General features: G+C 36.5%; 1 protein-coding gene across 11 annotated transcripts in view; it reads right to left on the reverse strand.

The window, feature by feature from the left end:
- PHTF2 (putative homeodomain transcription factor 2) overlaps positions 1 to 22,836 on the reverse strand; it is a 127,716-nt gene that overhangs the window by 49,354 nt on the left and 55,526 nt on the right. For 4 of the 11 annotated variants that reach the window (XM_021102543.1, XM_021102542.1, XM_021102541.1 and 1 more), the window contains 4 exons: positions 11,491 to 11,547; positions 11,151 to 11,162; positions 3,974 to 4,043; positions 3,252 to 3,410 (listed from right to left, as the gene is read on the reverse strand). In XM_021102543.1, the coding sequence (XP_020958202.1) occupies positions 3,252 to 3,410; positions 3,974 to 4,043; positions 11,151 to 11,162; positions 11,491 to 11,547 (298 nt within the window). Of the gene's footprint in view, positions 1 to 727; positions 2,558 to 3,251; positions 3,411 to 3,973; positions 4,044 to 11,150; positions 11,242 to 11,490; positions 11,548 to 22,836 lie in introns of those variants that run through there. The other 7 variants (XM_021102547.1, XM_005667703.3, XM_021102544.1 and 4 more) reach the window with 4 other exon arrangements.

Genomic DNA, 22,836 nt, shown 5'->3' on the forward strand with positions numbered 1-22,836 from the left:
TTTAACACCTAAAATGAACTGAATTCCTCAGTTCCCTATGTTGAAGCCCTGACCCCTAAGTGACTGGTTTGTTTTGTTTTTTAGTTTAGTTTTGTTTTTGTTGCACCCATGGCATGTGGAGGTTCCTGGGCCAGGGACTGAACCCGTGCCACAGTTGCAACCAGCACCACAGCTGCAGCAGTGCCAGTTCCTTAACCTGCTGCACTACATGGGAACTTCCCTAATGAGACTATTTTTACAGCAAGGGCCTACATGATGTAATAAAGGTTGAATGAAATCATAAGGGTAGGGTCTTGGAGTTCCCGTCGTGGCACAGTGGTTAACGAATCCGACTAGGAACCATGAGGTTGCGGATTTGGTCCCTGCCCTTGCTCAGTGGGTTAAGGATCTGGCGTTGCCGTGAGCTGTGGTGTAGGTTGCAGACACGGCTCGGATCCCGCGTTGCTGTGGCTCTGGGGTAGGCCAGTGGCTACAGCTCCGATTCGACCCCTAGCCTGGGAACCTCCATATGCCACTGGAGCGGCCCAAGAAATAGCAAAAAGACAAAAAATAAATAAATAAATAAATAAGGGTAGGGTCTGAATCCAAAAGGATTGATGTTCTTATAGGAGGAAGAGATACAGTTATCATAGATCTCTCCCCGCTCATACACAGAAAGCCATGTGAAGACGCAAAGAGAAGGTGGCTGTCTACAAGTTAGGAAGAGAAACCTCCAACAGATACCAACCCTGATGGCACCGTGATCTTTGATCTCCAGCCTCCAGAATGTCAGAAAGTAAATTTCTGTTAAGCCGCCAGTCTGTGATATTTTGTTCTAACAGCCTGAGTAGACCAAAAGAGTATCTATGATACATAGGAAAGTTGTGTAATTAAACTGGAGAGTAATGAAGGGATTTTAATACCTAACCCTTCGAGTTACTTAAATCGAAAATAACAAGTAGTTGACTGACTAAATTAAAGGGAAAAGGGCTACACAGGCAAACTACACAGGCAAACCACCCAGGCAAAGAAAGCCACACAGAGAAAGGCTTAAAGAGGATGGGGAGCACAGGATGTTTAAGAAACAGTAAAGAGTAGTCTGCTTAAGGTTGGGGAGAAATTCAACAAGAGACTGACTGAAAACTTGGCTTTTATCTTGAAGGCAATGGTAATTAGGAAGAGAGTCAGAACTTAAGCGGCTGGTTTGGATTTGCAATTCAAAAGGTAAATGGATAGAAGGTAAAAGACCTAACAAGTGCTCTTGGCAGTAATCTGGGTGACAAATGATATAAACAAGACGTAGGGATGGAGCTGAGAAAACATAGTTGAGATACTTAAAAGGCATATGATTTAAGTAAAAAATTGGACATAGATATATAAAACCAAGTCTGACTGCACATGATTCTTTCTACGTTTCAGGAAAAGAAGGTGAGGCAGAAAACAAGGACATAACTCAGAGCAATGTACGCTACTTAATATGCAAGGAGATGGAGGCATAGAGGTTTCTAAGGGCACAAGCAGACTGCTAAAGGTCATTAGGGTCATATCATGGTTTCATCACCGCCAGCTGTGTGACTTAGAACAGGTTACGGTACTTCTTAAACTAAGCTTGATGAGAAGCATGTTCAGTGTTCAACACTTATGAACACTGATAATGTTAAACTTCAGTATGGAACTCAAAAACATCTCTTTTCCATTCCTGACCTAACCTGTGTTCTTTATTTAATTTAGGCCATCCAGTAAGTGAATTTCAGCCACAACACTTAAACTTCTAGTAACAATGGAAACTTGTCTGCCTTCAAATACTAGAAAGAAACAATATCAAAAAAAGTATAATGAACCACGGTTACAATGAATGGTACAGATTAATTACAATTAAGAGCAGTACAATTTCTGACCACTTTAGAATAAAGTTTTCTCCTTTAGGCAACAAAAAAGCATGAGAAGGTAACTACCAATTTACTCCTTCTTCTGTATATATGATATACCCTGGCTTAAAAGAAACAACTTCGCCTAAGTAAAAGTTTCTATTGTATTTTATTGTAGTTTTTATTTCATTTACTTAAAAGATATTATCTTTTACTTAAGAGTTTGTTCATAAAACATATTTAAATAATCATTCAGGATTATAATTTTGTTTTTTGAAAAGTAAGACATTAAAAAGACTGAAAGGGTACCAACCAAATTAAAATCATTGCTTTGTTAGAATGATGGAATGTGAGTGGGTTCTTAGGCTGCAAATGCTCTAGGGTGCTGTGCACTATGTGCTGCATACTGCTGCTATGACTGTGCACTGGAATGCTGCTTTGCTGGAGGTAGTGTCACATAGTGTTAAGCATGTGGCTCTGAAGTCAGACTGCTTACACGTAACCCTGAGCTCTGTGACCCTTGGTGACATTGGTCTCTCAGGTCCTTCAGGTCCCACGTCTATACGCTAGGCAAAATAACAGTACTCATACTTCACTGGGTTGTGGTGATAATTAAATGAGCGTCAGAGTTCTCATCGTGGCTCAGTGGTTAACAAACCCAACTAGGAACCATGAGGTTGCAGGTTCAATCCCTGGCCTGGCTCAGTGGGTTAAGGATCTGGCATTGCCATGAGCTGTGGTGTAGGTTGCAGACGTGGCTCGGGTCCCGCATTGCTGTGGCTGGTGGTGTAGGCTGGCGGCTACAGCTCTGACTAGATCCCTAGCTGGGAACCTCCATATGCGTGGGTGTGGCCCTAAAAAGACAAAAAAAAAAAAAAAAAAAAAAAAGAAAGAAAAAAAAGAAAAAAGAAAAAAAATGAGCATCTGTGATCAGCATTGAGAACAGTACATGGTACACAGAATTTCAATACAGAATGAGGACAGTCTCAGAACACAGTGGTTCAGAGGGAAAAAAACATGACTGAGAAAGGAAAAAATGAACTTGAAGGGTTCTATTTTAAAAAAAGAAGAAAACTGGTGTGTATGTATGTGTACGGGTACATTTTGAAGACACTATGTAATTTTAAAAAATCCTCTCAATTTTTATTTTTCTTTAGCCATCCACAGATTCAAATTTTCATAATATTACACTGGAGCATAACTGCCTTGTTTTCTTTAACATCTGTAATACCAAATCAATTGAGTATCAAACTAGTACCAAACTAGCTGTAAATATCAAAATGAATGTCTATTTTCATACTCAGTAGTAGTATATGTTAAAAAAAAAAAAAAAACCTTAGTAATTCTATGAACAAAACATGCTGAAAGCTAAAAGTAAAATACGTTTTTATCACTTAACTATACCTTGAAGAAGATAAAGGACAAGAAGCCAAAAAAAGATGACTTTTGATGTTACTTGTAACCACCACCGGAAGAAAAAGGGAAAAAATACAACTCGAACAATTCCCTTTCTAGTCAGAGAAGTCCAAGGACTTTCAGGCTTTGCCTTAGCAAATGCAGACCCTGAAAACAGTAAAATAAAATATCAGAGAACATTGACTACTCTTTCATTTCTTTAGAGAAAAAAATTTCAACATTTGAGGAACAATAAAGTATGAAATTTTGTGCTATGCTATGAGTGGCAAATGTCCAATTTTGGGTAGGAGACATTTTAAAAAACATTATTCATGCTATCACATTAACTCAGATACTTTGGGGAAAAAAAACTATTTTTAACTGAAATAACAGCAAAATTTCCCCCACATATTTTATAAATGCAAGAGAATATTCAGATGTTAGGAATTTAAAATTAACATTTTAATTTTTATAATAAGCCTTACAGTTTGCTAATCAAATATAAGCTGCTTTTCTTTTATGCTTATTATTCTTGGAATGAATTTTAGTGGGAGCAAAGACAAGTTCATAGTATTTAATGTTTCCATTCTCTCTTTTTTATACTATTCCTGCCTTCATTTAGGCCCACATTGCTTTTATTTCTACAAACATACATATCTAACCCATTTTGAATTCTGTTTCTTCAAGGTCATTTTCTAATTTCATTAAGCATTTGTTTATGCAAGACTTACCTCTTACAAGATCAACATCTATGAGGTCTGGTTTCACATGTGCTGTTTTCTTTGGTTTATTCCTTAACCCCTATAATAAAGCGATATTGTTAAGAGATTATATCTTTAAAGTCCTCATTACAAGAAAAAAATATTTCTTATAACTATGTATGGGGATGAATGTTTAAACTAGACTTACTGTGGTGATCATTTCTCAATACATACAAATATCAAAACATTATGTTCACACCTGAAACTAATACAATGTTATATGTCAATTATAACTCAACAATAAAGGAGTACTGGAATTCAATATATGTATATATTTTAAAAATCTAGAACAGCAGAAAAGAACAAAAAGGAATATATTACATATTTTTTACAAATAAAACACAACTGCAGCACTGTAATAAACCTAAATATTTTCCAGAAGGATAAATTTACAGATGTGTGTAACAGTGAGGCTTGTTTACCATTAAAAGTATTAATTGTAAAACAAAGACTACTACTGCTAATCAATTTGATGTACAGCTTGAGATGGTCCAGGAGACTGTCTTGGCCCCAGTTTTGGAAGGGAAGTATTGAGGTTGGCTGGGTGAGCAATGGCCCTGAAGGGCCCTGAAGGTGTGATGCTGGGGGCATTGCTGCAGAAAGCAGTAGATCACAGAGCTGAGGACAACAGGGATGCAGATTATTTTGCAGATGCCAGCATATAAGGGTGGTATCAGCTGAGACCCAGAGAGGATGCTGCACATCTCGGGACTGCCACTATGTTCACATGCCCACAATAACCAGACCATGATGCCACCTAATTACCTCAGAATTTAGACACCATGCCCAGTGGGAGGAGGAGGGAGGGAAAAGCAAGAATCATAAACTGAATTAGTTTCAGCTTGGAATTATTAAACACTAAGATTAAGTTTCTGCCATCAAGGTACACAGAGTAGGGGTAGAGATCAAAATCAATGAAAAAAACTATCAAAAAATGAATTAGAGTTTATAACTTAAGACAAGATTGTTAAGGGGAGTTCCCATTGTGGCTCAGTAGTAATGAACCCAACTAGGATTCATGAGGATGCAGGTTCCATCCCTGGCCTCGCTCAGTGGGTTAAGGATCCTGCATTGCTGAGAGCTGTAGTGTACACTGCAGATGCGGCTTGGATCCTGCATTGCTGTGGCTGTGGTGTAGGGCCAGCAGCTGCAGCTCCGATTTGATTCCTAGCCTGGGAACTTCCAAACTGGAAGAGCTTAAGCTAAACTCCTTGGGATCCAAATGCTGACAGATGACACAGTACTTAGATGATTTGCTTATTGTTCATTCAATTAACCAAGTAACTGTGCAGCAAATCCTTCATTTTGTTTTAATCTAAGAAACAGTGACCCCCAAATTAAAATTTTGAACAAATACTGTTTGTATCTAAAACAAAGAAGAGGACAGCATTTGAGCTCAGAAATGAGTATTGAGATATTTAAACCAAACTGAGCACCAAGATGTTTAAACCAAAAATGTACCCTGAAATCAAGATGTAATTAACCTTTGAACCCCTTCAAATAATTTGTCCATCTGAAGTCATAAACAACTCACAGACACAAAAACAAAAGACAAAGAAAGGGGCAGGATTGAAGACATAGTCTTGATAATTTTATTTATGACCAATCCTCATATTCATAAATTCCATATTTGTAATTCACCTATTCACTAAAATTTACTGGTCCCCCAAATCAATATTTGCTGTGATTTTGCAGTCATTTGTGGACATGCACAGAGTGAGAAAGGCAAAAAATTTGAGTGACTCAATGTTCACATTCCCAGTTGAGGTCAAACAAGGCAACACTCTGCCTTCTTGTTTCAGCTCTCTTGTTTCAGTTCCTTTTCACAGTCTATTTAACGCCAAATCTTTTGCATTTTTTGCATGTTTGTTGGTAATTTTGTTGTTTAAAATGGTCCCCTCACAAAGATGTGCTATCTAGTGTTCCTAAGTGCAAGAAGGCTGTGACTTGCCTCACTGAGATAATGTGTTAATTAAGCTCTGTTCAGACATGAGTGATGGTGGTGTTGGCCATGAGTTCAATGTCAATGAATTAACAATATATATCAAATAAGGTGTCATAAAACAAGGTTATGTATTGATCAGTTGACAAAAGCATTGTGACTAGAGACTCACAGGAACTTAACTCTGTATTTCCCCTAAGAGCAACAGTTAGTATTCACTAATGGTGACTTTACAGAACAAAACTACTGCAAATAATGAGCAACAATTCTAACTGTATTTCCCATTTTAAAGTCACGATAGAGTGGCTGATAGACCATAAATCATTCCCAATTTTTGCAAACTGGAAAGACAGTTAATAATACATAGACATAAACAAATATTCATTAATTGAGCACTATTTAAACTTGGTATGAAGTTTCTTATGAGATTTTAAATTAGTGCCAATAATTCTGAAAACAGCAACATTTTAATTTACTTCTTTTATACAGTTTTTCTAATAATAGAAAATAACTCTACTGCCAATGTTTATAACACATCTGAAGTCTAATTTATTGCTATATACCTCAAATTTTCATCAAGATTGTTTTAAGAACTTAAAGTCCTTATAAGAGGAACAATAAGTTATCTTGATTTATGTATGCAATTATGCTGTTTTTCAACACGTTCATTCTACTTGGCCTTTTTTTTAAGGGCAGCACCCAAGGCATATGGAAGTTCCCAGGCTAGGGGCTGAATGGGAGCTACAGCTGCTGGTCTATGCCGCACCCACAGCAACGTGGGATCCAAGCTGCATCTACAACCCACACTACAGCTCACAGCACACCAGATCCCTGACCCACTGAGCAAGGCTAGGGATTAAACCCACATCCTTAAGGATACTAGTCAGATTATTTTTCTGCTCCACCACAATGGGAACTCCCTACTTGACCTTTTTAATCTGTGGTTCATAACCTATTTTACATTTTATTAAAACATTTATTTTGAGCTACAATTTAAAGCACAGCATAACTGCCAGTTTTGATAAAACTTCCCTTTCAAGTTAGCCTATAGAATATTTTAAGGGTTTAAAAAAGAGAAACAAAGAAAAATTTCACTGATATATCTTCTAACATTAACTATTTTATTGACAAAAAATAAAAGATACTAGTATCAAGATGTCAGCATTCACAAAATGTCATTTTAATAAAAGAGATATCTTTAGGTGGACAACTTTAAATTGGTTTAGAGTAAACTACACTCACACAAAATAAGAGTTTTCAGTACTAAATATAATTACAGACTTTCAAAAAGTTTAAGTGAACAAACAAAAAAGGCTAATTTAGTTTATGGAAAAGATTTTTAAAACTACTGAAATAACTACAAAGTAGAAATAATCAAGTACTATGAATATAATTAGTCACCAAGAATCCAAACAATATATTCTTTATTGAATATACGCTTAAACTCCTCAAGGGCAAAAATGACGCAATAGTATGAAATTTTGAATTTTTAAATATATCTAAGTATATAGACAATGTTGAGCCAAATTTTTTGTTTTTGTTTTTTAGGGCCACACCCGCAGCATATAGAGGTTCCCAGGCTAGGGGTCTAACTGGAGCTACAGCTGCCAGCCTATACCACAGCCACAGCAGCACAGGTCTGAGCCACTTCTGTGACCTACACCACTGCTCACGGGAATGCCTTAACCCACTGAGCGAGGCCAGGGATCAAACCTGCAACCTTACGGTTCCTAGTCAGATTTGTTTCCACTGCGCCATGAGAGAAACTCCATGTTGGGCCAAAATTAAAAGGCTGTTTAAGTGTAGAAAGTACTTCTGGTCAATGACCCAGACTTCCCATGCATGGAACTGATAATACTTAGACTCTACCAAAGGGCGTAACTATCAGTTTCACTTTCTGTAAATCCTATTTTGTGCTCCCATCCCTTTTTTCCTTTATAATGACTTTAAATACTATAGTTCATTTTGGTGAAGGTTTACAATTCTAGCAGAAAATGAAATGGGGAAATTGCACATTTACTTTTAAGTTTGGGTCATCAAAGTGATCAGAAAATTATAGTTTTCAGTTACAATTTCTAAAATGCTTAAGAAAAAATAATTTGCAAATGACAAGACTTTATCCTTTAGCAATAATAACTAGGGTCTTTAATATAAAAAATAAACATTTCCAAGTAATACATTTTCATGGCTTTCTTTGATTTCTTTAGTTGTTGCTAAATGCTTGACAGATAATGAGAGAATAGAATATATAAAAGGACAAATTGAATACATTTCATATAGTGTTTTCTAAGCAACAGGCACAGTGCGTTTTTATTTTTAATCGAATGTTAACATTAATACACCACAGTTTTGCAGTTCTCTTTCTTAGAATAAATACAAAATTATTTTTATTTTACACTATAAATACTTTGCCTCCAATAAAATGTTTAACAAGAATGGAATGTGCTGCTTTAGCCTTGTCAACAAATTGACCCTTTTAATTCAAAATAACGAAAGTAAGTTTTAACACTGTTTTTAATTCTTCAATTGCTATTACAAAGTATTATCTTTAAAGGAAGACATATTTCAGAAACAAGTTATAGGTCTTAGCCTTCCCTAAATTCATTCTATCAGCATACCAAGTAACAACTGATATAATCCTCCCTTATCCTAACCTCTATTTAGGCATTGAGATAGTTCTTTTATAAACAAGGAAATTACCTAAGTAATAATTCGTGATGAGTGCATAAAACTAAAAAAAAAAAAATGTACATACATACACATATTTTTTGAAGTTTTTATATTTCAATAAACATTCAAATATGCTGACTGGTAACACAGTCTCTCAAAACTGCCATGAGATACCACTTCACACCAGTCAGAATGGCCATCATTAGTAAGTCCACAAATAACGAGTGCTGGAGGAGGTGTGGAGAAAAGGGAACCCACCTGCACTGCTGGTGAGAATGTAACCTGATACAACCACTATGGAGAATAGTATGGAGATACCTTAGAAATCTATACATTGAACTACCATATGACCCAGCAATCCCACTCTTGGATATATATCCAGACAAAACTTTCCTTGAAAAAGACACATGCACCTGCATGTTCACTGCAGCTCTATTCACAATAGCCAAGACATGGAAACAACCCAAATGCCCATCAACGGACAATTGGTTTAGGAAGATGTGGTATATATACACAATGGAATACTACTCAGCCATAAAAAAGAACAAAATAATGCTATTTGCAGCAACATGGATGGAACTAGAGACTCTCATCCTGAGTGAAGTTAAGTCAGAAAGAGAAAGACACATACCATAAGATATCACTTATATCTGGAATCTAATATAAGGCACAAATGAACCTCTCCACAAAAAAGAAAATTATGGACTTGGAGAAGACTTGTGGTTGCCAAGGGGGAGGGGGAGGGAGTGGGGTGGTTAGGGAGCTTGGATCTAACAGATACAAACTATTGCCTTTGGAATGGATTAGCAATGAGATCCTGCTGCATAGCACTAGGAACTATGTCTAGTCACTTATGACGGAGCGTGATAATGTGCGAAAATAGAATGTGTACATGTATGTATAACTGGGTCAGCATGCTGTACAGTAGAAAAAAATTGTATTAGGGAAATAACTATTAAAAAATAATAATAAAAAAATAAAGTACTTAACATTCCCTGTACAATAAGTTAAAGACATCAAAGACAGTAAACGATTTTAAGGCATCTTACTATAGACCTCGCTGCTGCTCTTTATTCCAGCTCTTTGTGACAGTCTCACCAGCCTACTGTCTCGTGCATCTCTCACTTCTCTTTCCACCTTCACTTACATCTCTTTCTTAACCTAGCCATTAAATGTTTCCCAATACTCCATTCTCAGCCTTTTCCTCTCATCATTCAATGTAAATCCACTCATGTCTATGGCTATCTGTATAATGTCTATAATATATAATATATATAGCACCCACATATGCTTATATACACACACTTCACATATTGAGGACTCTCAAGTCTCTCTCTCAAGTACCATCTGGATATTTCTAAAACAGAATTCTGTATCTGCTCCTCTTCTAGTATTTCCCATCATACTTAGTATTGGCTTAGTGAAGTTGTTAAAAATTCAATCAGGTAGCTTTCTCTGCTTAAAATCCTTCAATGTCTCCCTCACTCTTTTCTAGATTACGTCTAGACTCTTAGGTAAAGCAGTTAAGCCCCTTCAAGATCTGACCTCCATTGTCCTTTCTCATTTCATTCCTAACCCCCTAATATTCTTCCTCCATCCAATCTATTGCCCATTAAGTTCCTTGAAGATTCCTAAGTCAGTCATGCTCCTTCCTTCCTTTAAGTATATTTTCATATGCTCTTCATTCTGTCTGGAATGTTTTCCTCATTCTCCCTAATGTCTGTCAAGCTCAGCTCATGAGTCACATCCTCTGTGAAGTCTTTCCTAACCTCCCCAGGTCTGCTTCCCATCTTTGCAGACCAACAGAGACCTACCCGCCCCTCTCTTAATTGAACTTATCTCACTTGTAATTACGTATCTAATAAACAAAACTAAAATCTATTTTACCTTTCTGTCCCCATGATTTAATCCTATATTTAAGACATAGTAATTGCTCACTGCAACTTTATTAACTATATTAATTCTTCGTGAAAATAGTTCAAAGATTAAAACTGACAAATAGCAAAGAATATTGCTCTTCATTATAGATATTTAAGTTGCCTTAAACACTGAGGTTTTTTTTGACAGATTTTTAAGTAACTATAGACTATGTTTCAGTCTAATGTAAACCTTTCTATACAAAGAAGGAACTGTTGAGCAACTAAAATAGCATTCTCTGGGCCAACATTAAATTTAGCTCGTGCAGGAACACACTGATTAGTATCATCTATGCAAATGAAAAATGTAAGTCTTATTACTGAAAAGGTGTGATTGCTGAGAAACAGAACAAATTTAGTTAAAAAATAGTTTCCATGCTAGCAAGACAGCCTACACTGTCTCATCAGTATAAATGACTACAAGTTCAAGAGGGAACTATATACTACAAAATCATTTTAATTAATGCTTTACTTTCCTAAATTCTTTCAAAAAATGACCAACTTTTCAGCGACTCTATTTGCGTCCAGGTCATTCTGTTAGTAGCACCAAAAAGCAGATCTCAAGCAGAGCAGCATTTGCACAGGATCACTCAGGCGGGAAAAATCCTGAAACACTTACCAGTTTAATAAACTGTACAGAGCAATGACAGCATCAAAAGGGAGGAAAAGCAAACTAGAAGTATAAGGTGACAAGTGAAAGGGGAAAAGAGCTGACAAAAAATAATCATTAGAAATTAAATTTTAAAAGAACAGAAAGATGCTAAAGAACAAAAAAAGAAAAATCATCAGAGGTAAAGACACATGAATATGCCATCATGAAAGAGTTTATTCACCTCTTTATTTAAAAGTTTGGATAGAATAAGTAATATTAATTTATACCTTAAAAGGTATATGGAAAGATATTAAACTGTGGTTAATAATCAATTTATAGAATATACAAAATGAAATAAGCTTGTTACCTTGATTTCTCTTTGTTCAACAGATTTTTCCCAAATTTGTTGATCATATGCTCCGATCTATGAAAATAAATTGAAAATAATACTACATTAAAAGATCATCATTGTTGGAACCTATCCAACAGGTATACCTCCATCAAATTATAAGCAACTCAATGTTCATTCAGCACAGATTAAATTCAGCTCTGTGTCAGACTTCTGTGATCAATAATGTATGGCAGGAGTTCTCAAAGTATGCTTGAAGGACCAGCAGCTTTAGCATCATCTGAAAACTTCATAGAAATGTCAACTCCCCGGCTTTACCTCAGATTATTGATTTAGAAATATGGATGTGATACTTGACAATCTGTTTTTAAAATCCCTCTAGATGATTCTAATACACTACTAAAGTTTAAAAGCCTAAGGCAGTGGCCCTAGAGAATCTTTTATTTTATTTAATTTATTTTTTTTGTCTTTTTGCCTTTTCTAGGGCCACTCCCACAGCATATGGAGGTTCCCAGGCTAGGGATCGAATCGGAGCTGTAGCTGCCAGCCTACACCAGAGCCACAGCAACGCGGGATCAGAGCCGCGTCTGCAACCTACACCACAGCTCATGGCAATGCCGGATCCTTAACCCACTGAGCGAGGGCAGGAATTGAACCCGCAACCTCATGGTTCCTAGTTGGATTCGTTAACCACTGAGCCACAACGGTAACTCTGAGAATCTTTTATTTTAAATAAACACAACTGCTACAGCTTTGATACATTCAAGAAAAAACTCCCAAGCGACAAATTATTTATGGAGTTATTTAAAAAAATAAATGCCAATACTCTACAGAAGTAAAAATTCATAAGCATAGACCACAATCACCACTTAGATTAAGGTTTAAATTGAAAAATAAAGTCATAACAGCAACTGAAGACACAGAGGAAGCATCAAGAAGTAGCTACTCTGCCTATTACTCTTAGATGTTAGAAAAGTTCTCTGAGCTATACCTTCAACTAGGCAGGATGAAGAAACCATTTTTACTATTCCTAACCAAGTTCTTTGCTATTAGCTCCTATTGTCTCCAGGTTCCACTTAATTTCCCATATCCAATAGATCACTGAAATGGGTCAAGAGCCTATAATTTTAACTGAGAGTTTTCATTATTAGCATTAATTGAAAATCAAAATCCTGAGATATTAAAATTACTTCAGATAATTACATTTAGAGACTGGAGACAGAGACCAGAGATAGGCAGAGATATGAGAAAATGCAGGAAAGTACTTTCTGACTCACAAAATTTCTACCCAAAAGTTCTACTTACATGTTATATTTAAATCTCATTTCAAGAAATGAGAAATTGAGAATATGAGAAATGTTTAAAGTCAGACATTAAAGAAATAAAATAAAATGATTTATTAAGTCATTTTTTTAAAGGTTAGACTTTTATAAAGACTTTTTGAGGATGTTGTGCTTTTATACAATCTCTAGCAGAAAGAAAGAAATGCCCAGTCATCCAGTGTGTATCTGAGGATATTCCACAAAAGCCCTTTATTTTATTTTCTTAATTCTCTCTTACATATCATCTTATTCATTCTAATTTCTCTGGTCCTTTATATACTGTTCTCTTTTTCATAACTTTCCTGGGACTCCTTTCTTATTTTAAAAATAAGAAATCACTTTATGATATAATATACCTTGTAAATTAAAATCTTACGACACCTAGACCAAGCCACAGAGTGAACAACTAACTTATACTTAACCAAACTGTCATCAGTCTCTATAAAGCATGATTAATAAGTCCCAGGTAAAGCAATAACTAAAGTGGTTAGTTTAGTTAGACCTACTGGTAGAGCTGACATGTGGTGACTAATTGCCCTTTACCTTCTTAAATTCTGTATTCAATCAATCATCTTCCTTAAAATCAGAATAAGTACAGAAACATAGATTCCACAGGAGTAGTTCTGCTCTAACTTGATAATTCAGAATGACTGGGTTTAATTCAGTCAAAATTTATTATTTTATAAATGCATAACTATTTCAATGCACTGCATACACTTCAGTGAAACAGTAACCAAAACTAATAAAGAAGATGTACCAATATTTTAAATAATTATTTAGCAATATTTCATTTTCTTGTACAAAACAATACACTAAATTCTCTTTAAGAACTACTACATTTGGAGTTCCCGTCGTGGCTCAGTGGTTAACAAATCTGACTAGGAACCATGAGGTTGCGGGTTCAATCCCTGGCCTTGTTCAGTGGGTTAAGGATCCAGAATTGCCGTGAGCTGTGGTGTAGGTTGCAAATGAGGCTCAGATCCCTTGTTGCTGTGGCCCTAGTGTAGGCCGGTGGCTACAGCTCCGATTAGACCCCTAGCCTGGGAACCTCCATATGCCGCAGAAGCAGCCCTAGAAATGGCAAAGTGACAAAAAAAAAAAAAAAAAAAAACTACTACATTTTTATTTTAAGATGATTCAAGCATATGGACATGGAAATATATATCCCACAATCCTCAAGTAAGGGAAAATAAAATAATGCATACGCAATAGACCAAATTAGAAAAGCACTCCAGTGCAACTGTAGTACAGTACTGAATAGCTCCAGGTTCTGAAAGGTGTGAGAGTCTAATAAACCTTGCAGTGAAGAAGTGGCTAAAAGTAGGAAAGGTTTTTGAAGCCTGAAGTACTTGTAAATAGCAGGAAGGATCTTCCTATAAAGAGGATATAAAAGGGAAAAAGATGACTCGCTTTACTGTATAATCAACTCTTTTCCCAAAGATTTGATGGGTGAGAGGAAGGACAACTTTTACTGTAATAGAAGACCTTGTGGAATCTTAATTCTTTTTTAAACCAGGTAAGTGCTATTTTCAAATACAAGCAATTAAATGTCTCTACAGGTAGAGACATCAGCTCTCCTGTGCTGCATATTTTGTTTTGAAAATACTACTAGAATGGACCCTTTAGTTACATAGACAAATAGACTACTATATCGAAGAAAACTGTGAGGGAGCCTTTAAACCTAAACACAGGTGCTTTAGGAGATGTTCAGGGTTCTTCTTAAAGATGTATATGCCATTAACAAACTACCCTTACCTATGAATTCAGACTGAATCATCTCTGGAATGTGTCTGTAGTACCTCAGAGGTTTCATGAAATCAGGGTGGTGGCAGGATACTAGAAGGGACAGGGAGTGAATTCAGAAGGAAAGCCCCCTTTCTTTTTTTTTTTTTTTTTTTTTTGTCTTTTGTCTTTGTTGTTGTTGTTGTTATTGTTGCTATTTCTTGAGCCGCTCCCGCGGCATATGGAGGTTCCCAGGCTAGGGGTCGAATCGGAGCTGTAGCCACCGGCCTATGCCAGAGCCACAGCAACGCGGGATCCAAACCACGTCTGCAACCTACACCACAGCTCACGGCAACGCCAGATCGTTAACCCACTGAGCAAGGGCAGGGATCGAACCCGCAACCTCATGGTTCCTAGTCGGATTCGTTAACCACTGTGCCACGACGGGAACTCCGAAAACCCCCTTTCTTACCTCACTTTATTCTACACCGAAATCTGGCACGATAGTAAATCAGAATACCTGAGGCTGGGGGTCAAGCTTTTCCCCCGAAAGAAAGGTGATTTTATGGTCAATCATAATAGATCAAGAAAAGAAGTGAAAATTAGACCGAAGAGAAGAGTATCTTCTCAAGACTTAGGGTCATAGATCAAAAACAATTTACAGAATTATGCTAAAAATAAAGTAAAATAAACATGACAAGTTTTCTAAAGGTTCTATACTACTGCTAAAACACACACACTTGGCAGACTTGACTAAGTCACCTCAACTTGGATAGCTAGTTCATTTTTCTTTTTTTTTTTTTTTTTTTGGTCTTTTCTAGGGTCGCACTCCTGTCATATGGAGGTTTCCAGGCTAGGAGTCCAATGGGAGCTGTAACCGCCGGCCTATGCCACAGCCATAGCAAAGCGGGATCCAAGCTGCATTTGCGACCTACACCACAGCTCACAGCAACGCCAGATCCTTAACCCACTGAGCGAGGCCAGGAATCGAACCTGCAACCTCATGGTTCCTAGTTGGATTCGTTAACCACTGAACCATGATGGGAACTCCTCTCTATATAAAATTAAATAACAAGGCCAAGTTTAATTACAGTTCTCTGTGAAAAATCAGGAATAAAATAGCTAAATTAATTGTTTAAAGGCATAAAAAAAAACAAAGGAAACTCAGTAGTGACAACTGTCTAACAGAATAGGAATTTTTATGAGATAATACGTTCTTTGATAAAAAGTGTTATGTAATATTTTGGCCACTTTCAAATTTTAGCTACCTCCTAACTGCTCTCTCCTGCGTCACATGATGCCTCCACTGTATGGGTATTGATAAAAGTGCCTAATATTCTATGGGAACAAAAGAAGATACAAAGAATCAAACTGAGATGCTATAATTTAGTAATAGTAAGTGGATTAAAATTGAAATTAGTAGATGCTTTCTGACCTACTGAAGAACTACTTATAAAAGGCAAATGAATGTAGCTAATATGCTACAGTAAATACATATATAAATATATATAACAGACATTTTAGAAGGATACATGAAAACCATTAACAGTGAATATCTCTGAGGAGTATAGAAGAGCAGCTTTACTTTCTTCTTTATATTCACTGATAGTGTATCACTTCTTACCCCACAATGGATATGTACTATTTTTACACAGCAGGATTCTAATCAAGATCTGGTGAACTGCAAAATAACTTGAACTGGTTTTCTTAAAAAATTAATACGTTTCTGCCAATAAACACTACATTTACAAGGAATCATCTACCTCCACCTATCATCATTCTAATTTTTTAATCTTTCTACACACGGAGACAAAACAAAGAAGAAGAGGAAGAGGGGAGGGACAAGAGAATGGAGATGGGGAAGGGGCAGTTAGGGAGGGAGGGCTGGAGAGATGAGAGGAGAGAATTGGTAGGTAGAGAAAAAGATTGTCTTTGTATAGGTGTCTGCCAGAGTCAGCTCTAGTTTCTAAGAAACTGAAAAAAAAGTTGTAATGAAAATGAAGGTATCAAGAACACAAATATTAAAGCTGAGGTAATTAGATGGTGAAATGAGGAATGTGTATCACTTAGGAGTCTAAAAACGAAATATCCTTGAAAAGCTACTCTTGGGTGATCTGATTACTCCTTCAGTCATCACATTGAGAAGAGCAGTGGCTCAGATATCAAGAGGCTAAAGAGAAGGTGTCACTTCAAAAAGGTAGTTAGCAATAGTTTAAATGCCCTTAGATCTTTAACTAATGAACAGATATGCCATAATATTGTGGGTCAAAGTCCTAATTTTTCCTACTATTGCCATGCTAAGCTTCATTTTTTGGAATCTCATTTCAGAAACTCTGAAAAGCCAGCTATTAATTCTCACAAAAACAAATTAAGTTAAAAAGGTAACCCATAGACCAAATCCCCTCCTAGCTTGGTCCCACTCAACAAACATCATAGGCCAATCATGTGCCAGGACAAATGGGGTCTACTTTTGTCAGCAAAAGTGTGTCTGTTAAAGGCATAACAAGAAGAGTTGCCATTCTGACTCAGCAGTATCGAACCCAACTGGTATCTAAAAGGATGTGGGTTCAATTCCTGGCTTCACTCAGTGGGTTAAGAATCCAGCATTGCCATGAGCTGCGGTATAGGTCACAGACACGCCTTGGATTCTACATTGTTGTCTGTAGACCAGCAGCTACAGCTCTGATTAGATCCCTGGCCTAGGAACTTCCACATGCTGCAGGTGTGGCACTAAAAAGACCAAAATAAAAAAAAAGAAAGAGACATAACAAGAATACCTTCAAGGCAAGAGGTTAAAGAATCTCTTACTTCTCCTTTAAAAATAAAAGAAAAAGAGATTCCTGTGCCCTTGGTGATCCTATGTCTAAATTGATAGCAAATATATTTTCTCTTTTCTGTGACTATCATCTCATATATGTAATATCAATCTTTAGAAGACTCTAATAAGCAAAGACAATGATGATTTTATATCTATTAATGTCCCATACTTTAAGAGTGATTTAACAGTAGTACAACCAAAGATAATTAATTTTTAGGTTAGAATCTTTTTATCAAAAGTTACCAATCAGAAAACATCTTTAGCTATATTCAAAGTATTGATTTCTTGATCCTTTGTTTTCCCGATTGCCTTAGTTGATCACCTCTTAATTTTTGCTGACAGGAGTAGAAAAGACCCTGGACTGTCAGGAGAACTGGAATTTCACCCTGCCTCCACCATAACTAGTCTTATGGTCTTGGCCAAGTTTCTTGACCTCTGTGCTTCTGAACATACTTCATAAAACTGGAATATAAAATGATAGCATCTGGTATACAGTTGGTGCTCTGTGTGGGTTAGTTCTTCCTTTTCTCGGCAAATCTCAATTTCTCCAGGCCTCAAATACCTTATTTTTAAACTAATAAAGTTAACTGTATTTAAATTAATTTATGACAATATTTATACTAATGATGATTTGGATGGCCATAGATAATTTTCTTTTTTTCTGCTTTTTAGGGCCCACACCTCTGGCTTATGGAAGTTCTTAGGGTAGGAGTTGATTCGGAGCTGTAGCTGCCAGCCTATACCACAGCCACAGCAACACCAGATCTGAGCCATGTCTGCAACCTATACTACAGCTCACGCCAATGCCAGATGCTGATCTTAATCCACTGAGCGATGCCAGGGATAGAACCCATGCCCTCATGGATATTGGTTGGGTTCATCACCGCTGAGCCACAATAGGAACTCCCTAGATAATTTTTTTTATGTCCCGGTATGGGGACAGAAAAGATTCAATGCTACTATGGGAAAAAAGCAGAACCAAAGGGTAGCTAGAAATGTCTGGGAAGAAGGTATGAAGAAGAAAGCAAAAACAACAGTGTAAAGGTTTAAGTGTCCTTTTCATAAAGAACCAATATAATGTTTTTAGAATTACTTAGTTTATTAATGAAATAAGAGGTTGTAAACATCCAAAATGTCATCTGCCCAGACAACTAAGCCACATGCCTTTCATTGCCACAATGATCTATCTATATGTATTAGAAATAGAAACTAGGAACTATGAGGTTGGAAGTTCGATCCCTGGCCTCACTCAGTGGGTTAAGGATCCGGCATTGCTGTGAGCTGTGGTGTAGGTCACAGATGTAGCTCGGATCTGGTGTTGCTGTGGCTGTAGCGTAGGCGGCGGCTACAGCTCTGATTAGACCCAGGCCTGGGGACCTCCATATGCTGCGAGTGCAGCCCTAAAAAAAAAAAAAAAACAAAAAAAAAGCAATAGAAATTACAAAATAAAAATAAAGAAATGGAAACTGAGAGGTTGAGCAACTAACAAAATTAAAGTTATTAAACGAAACAGTAGTGCTGAGAATATTAATCACTAATCAAAGAAAACACATCTATAATCCAAAACATTATGTTGTCATGGTAGACATTCTGAAATTATACTCTGTATTTCTGTCCATTTTGCTAAAACATACTAAAGAAACAATTAGGGCTACTGAAAACCATTAGGATTGTTGATTAATTTTCAGACAAAAGCTCTTCCTAGAATCAGTAGAAACTATTTTGACCTTTTAAAACCTTTTTTAAAATTTACTTTTATGACCATTTTTTTGGCCATGCTCAAGATATGCCATAGCAGTGACAATGCCAGATCCTTAACCACTAGGCCACCAGTGAACTCCTACAATCATTTTTTTAGTTGAAGTATAGCTAATTTACAATGTTGTATTAGTTTCATATATACAGAAAAGTGATTCAATTTTATGTCTATATATATACACACACACATATTATTTTTCAGACGTTTTTCCATTATAAGTTATTACAAGATATTGAATACAGTTGTCTGTGCTATACAGTAAGTTCTTCTTGGTTATCTATTTTATTTTTATTGTTGCCTTTTAGGGCCACACCTGTGGCATATGGAAGTTCCCAGGCTAGGGGTGGAATCCGAGTTACAGCTGCCGGCCTATGACACAGCCACAGCAATGCCAGATTTGAGCTGTGTCTGTGACCTACACCACAGCTCACGGCAACACCAGATCCTCAACCCACTGAGTGAGGCCAGGGATTGAACCTGCATCCTCATGGATACTAGTTGGGTTCATTAACCTCTGAGCCACGATGGGAACTCCTCTATTTTATACATAGTATTTTGTATCTATTAATCCCAAATTCCTAATTTCTCTCTCCATCCCTACCCAACTGTTACCCTCTTTGGTAACCATAACTTTGTTTTCTATATCAATGGGTCTATTTGTTTTGTAAATAAGCTCATTTATATCATTTTTTAGATTCACAAGTAAGTGATATCATATGATATCTTTCTCTATCGGACCTACTTCACTTAGTATGATAATCTCTAGATCATTTCATGCTGCTGCAAATAGCATTATTTGATTCTTTTTATGGTTGAGTAATATTCCATTTTCTTCATCTATTCAGCTGTTGATGGACATTTAGGCTAACTTTCTAAAACTTTTAATTCCAAAGTACAGCTCTCAATGATTTGAATATCAAATAGGCTTTCACTAGTTTTTGCTCCTAACTATTGTCTCGAAAACAAATTTGGCTACTGAATGCCTGGGAATATCTGAGTCCTTATAACTGCTCCTTAAAAGCTGTTTCTAACCAACTGTGTATTTTAAATAGCAATCCTCAGTACTTCTCCACTTATATGCGCTCCTATTCTATTCTCCTGCTTTTCCACAATGTCCTATTTTAATTAACACACTGTCCAGTATTTCTGATTGTCCATCACACATGCACACGCACACACACAAACACGTCTATAAAGTCAGATACTCAGGTGACTTTAATGATGAGGATCAAATGAAGTCAAATCATTTAATTACACAATATAAACTATGAATGATGATGTCAGACAAAAAGGTGTGGTCTAAGACATGGCAAGAGCTAGTAACTCTTTTGAATGTATAACTACCAAATTATTTTTACCAAATCTTGAACTCTTCTAAATCAGTCTTTTCTCACAACTCTAAAAATGAGAAACCAAACCACAGAAGTTTTTTTAATCTAATAATTAAAATATTCTTCTTTAAGTCTACTTATTATGGGGGAGGGAAAGATCTGAAATGGCTAAGTATTCAAAGTTAAGATTTCTCCCACTATCCATAAGTAAGATCATTCCTATGAAACTATTCATAGGCCAAAATGGTAAAAGGTGAATAATCAGTTATCTTAGGACACATCATGCTAACGGATGCACAAAATAAACTGAGATAAGGCACAGATGCTCACAGACAGAGTGCAGAGTTGTGGCAGCTGGGATGCTACATGTAGTTCATGGGGAAGGAGCTTGGCAGTGCCATTCTTGCAGCTTGGGGTATGCATTGCCCCCTGATAGCTCACTCACTGAAAAACAAACGCTGAATTCTATTTTACTTTTCAACTTTTTTCTATAAAAGCAAAAAATCCTCTTTGAACTTTTTTGGATAACAAAAAGATACAAATGTAGGCCTTTGTAAAAGTAAAGTCATGTAAACCCAACTTTTTAAAAAAAGGTGATAGGTTTCCATCATGGCTCAGCAGAAATGAATGTGAACTAGTATCCATGAGGACACAGGTTCAATCCCTGGCCTCGCTCAGTGGTTAAGGATCCAGCATTGCCATGAGCTGTGGTAGAGGCTGCAGATGCGGCTCGGATCTGGTGTTGCAGTGGATGTGGCGTAGGCCAGCAGGTACAGTTCCGATTTGACCCGTTGCCTGGGAACCTCCATAGGCCACGGGTGCAGCCCTAAAAAGACCAAAAAAAGAAAAAAAGAAAAATTGCGGGGATACTTGTATCTAACTGGGGAAAGAAGTCTAAATCATGGAATAAATATTAATAATTGTGAACAAATAGGTTTCTTTGCTATGTTTTTGCTTCAACTATCATTTATTTCTTCCGTTATCAATCATTAGCAGAACCATGTTATAATCAAAAGTGTTACCTAAAGTACAGCTGCTTAAGAAGAAGGCACATTAAAAAAAAAAAAAACTTAAAAAAAATTAAAATCTTTTAGGGTGAACAATATAACTTTTCAAGAAAAAAAAAGATTTTTGGAATTCAACCCATTTTAAAATACTACATATCTAGCTGGCCTCTGGCATTTGGATCAAAACACCCAAGTCTGAAAACATCCTGCAACTTCAGACACATACAATCCTGCTAATTAGCAAAGATTCCATTCATTATAACTAATAACATCTAAGGCCATTTAATCTCTTCCCACAGATTCTGTCAAGTTATGCATCTTTTAAACCACACTCTTCCCTGTAAGAAGAGTGTATTAAAGGCCACATACATATAATCACATCATGAATCATGACCAAGTTCCTACTGCCTAAGGAAAGTCAGTTAATGATAAAGTGAAACACTGACTCAAGTTTAGAAAAAAAAGTCTTGAAGAGTATTCTTTAATTCAACAAAGGGAGATGATCCTGGTAGAACCTGCTTCTAAAAAATTACAAATCCAAATAAAAAATACTCAGATAGTTACAATTCAAAGCAGAGTGAAACAAGCACTATTGTACTACACATTGGTGAGAGTTGGTCTGAAAAAGAGTGGCATCTATGAGGTAAAATGTACAAGTACAGGAAACTTACTGGATATGGGGGCGTGGGAAAGAGATAAAAATGACAATTTCTGGCTTAAGTACCTAGAACTGCATGAGTATCATTAACCATGACATGGAATAAAAATAAGTTTGAAAAAAAGCTACTGGAGCTCTAAAATAGCTAGGATTTATGGCCCAGTTCAGAGAGTTGGAAAGGTGAAAAATGTGGAACTGAGCAGCACAGACTAGGTGTTTGGACATTATGTGATCAGTTTGATTACTTAGGAAAACAGAATAACTTAAAGAGATTAAGAACAAAATATTAAGGAGGAAAATTATTCAACTGGAGGGGAAAAGTATCAAAGCCAGGTAATGAGACTTAGAAAAATTAGGTCGGGAGAGAATAATATAGTACATTAATATACATGATAAAGCATTATATAAAGGCATTACAGTATACATATTAATATACTAAAACAAAATGGCAAATGAGGAAGGAATTTCAAGAAAGATGGTAAAAGGAAAACTAAAAATATTGAAACATCCTGAGGTGGTGAAATAGTTAAATACATTAATGTCAAATAATCTTTTTCTCATTTATTTATTTATTTTCTTTTTTGGCCGCCCGACAACATATGGAGTTTCCAGGCCAGGGATCAGATCTGAGCGACAGCTGCAACGTATGCCACAGCTGCAGCCACCCTGGATCCTTTAATTCACTGTGCCAGGCTGCGGATCAAACCTTCCTCTCTGCTTTCCTGAGAGGCTGCTGATTCCATTGCA

The sequence above is a fragment of the Sus scrofa genome, chromosome 9 (assembly GCF_000003025.6).
Source record: "Sus scrofa isolate TJ Tabasco breed Duroc chromosome 9, Sscrofa11.1, whole genome shotgun sequence".
NCBI lineage: Eukaryota > Metazoa > Chordata > Mammalia > Artiodactyla > Suidae > Sus > Sus scrofa.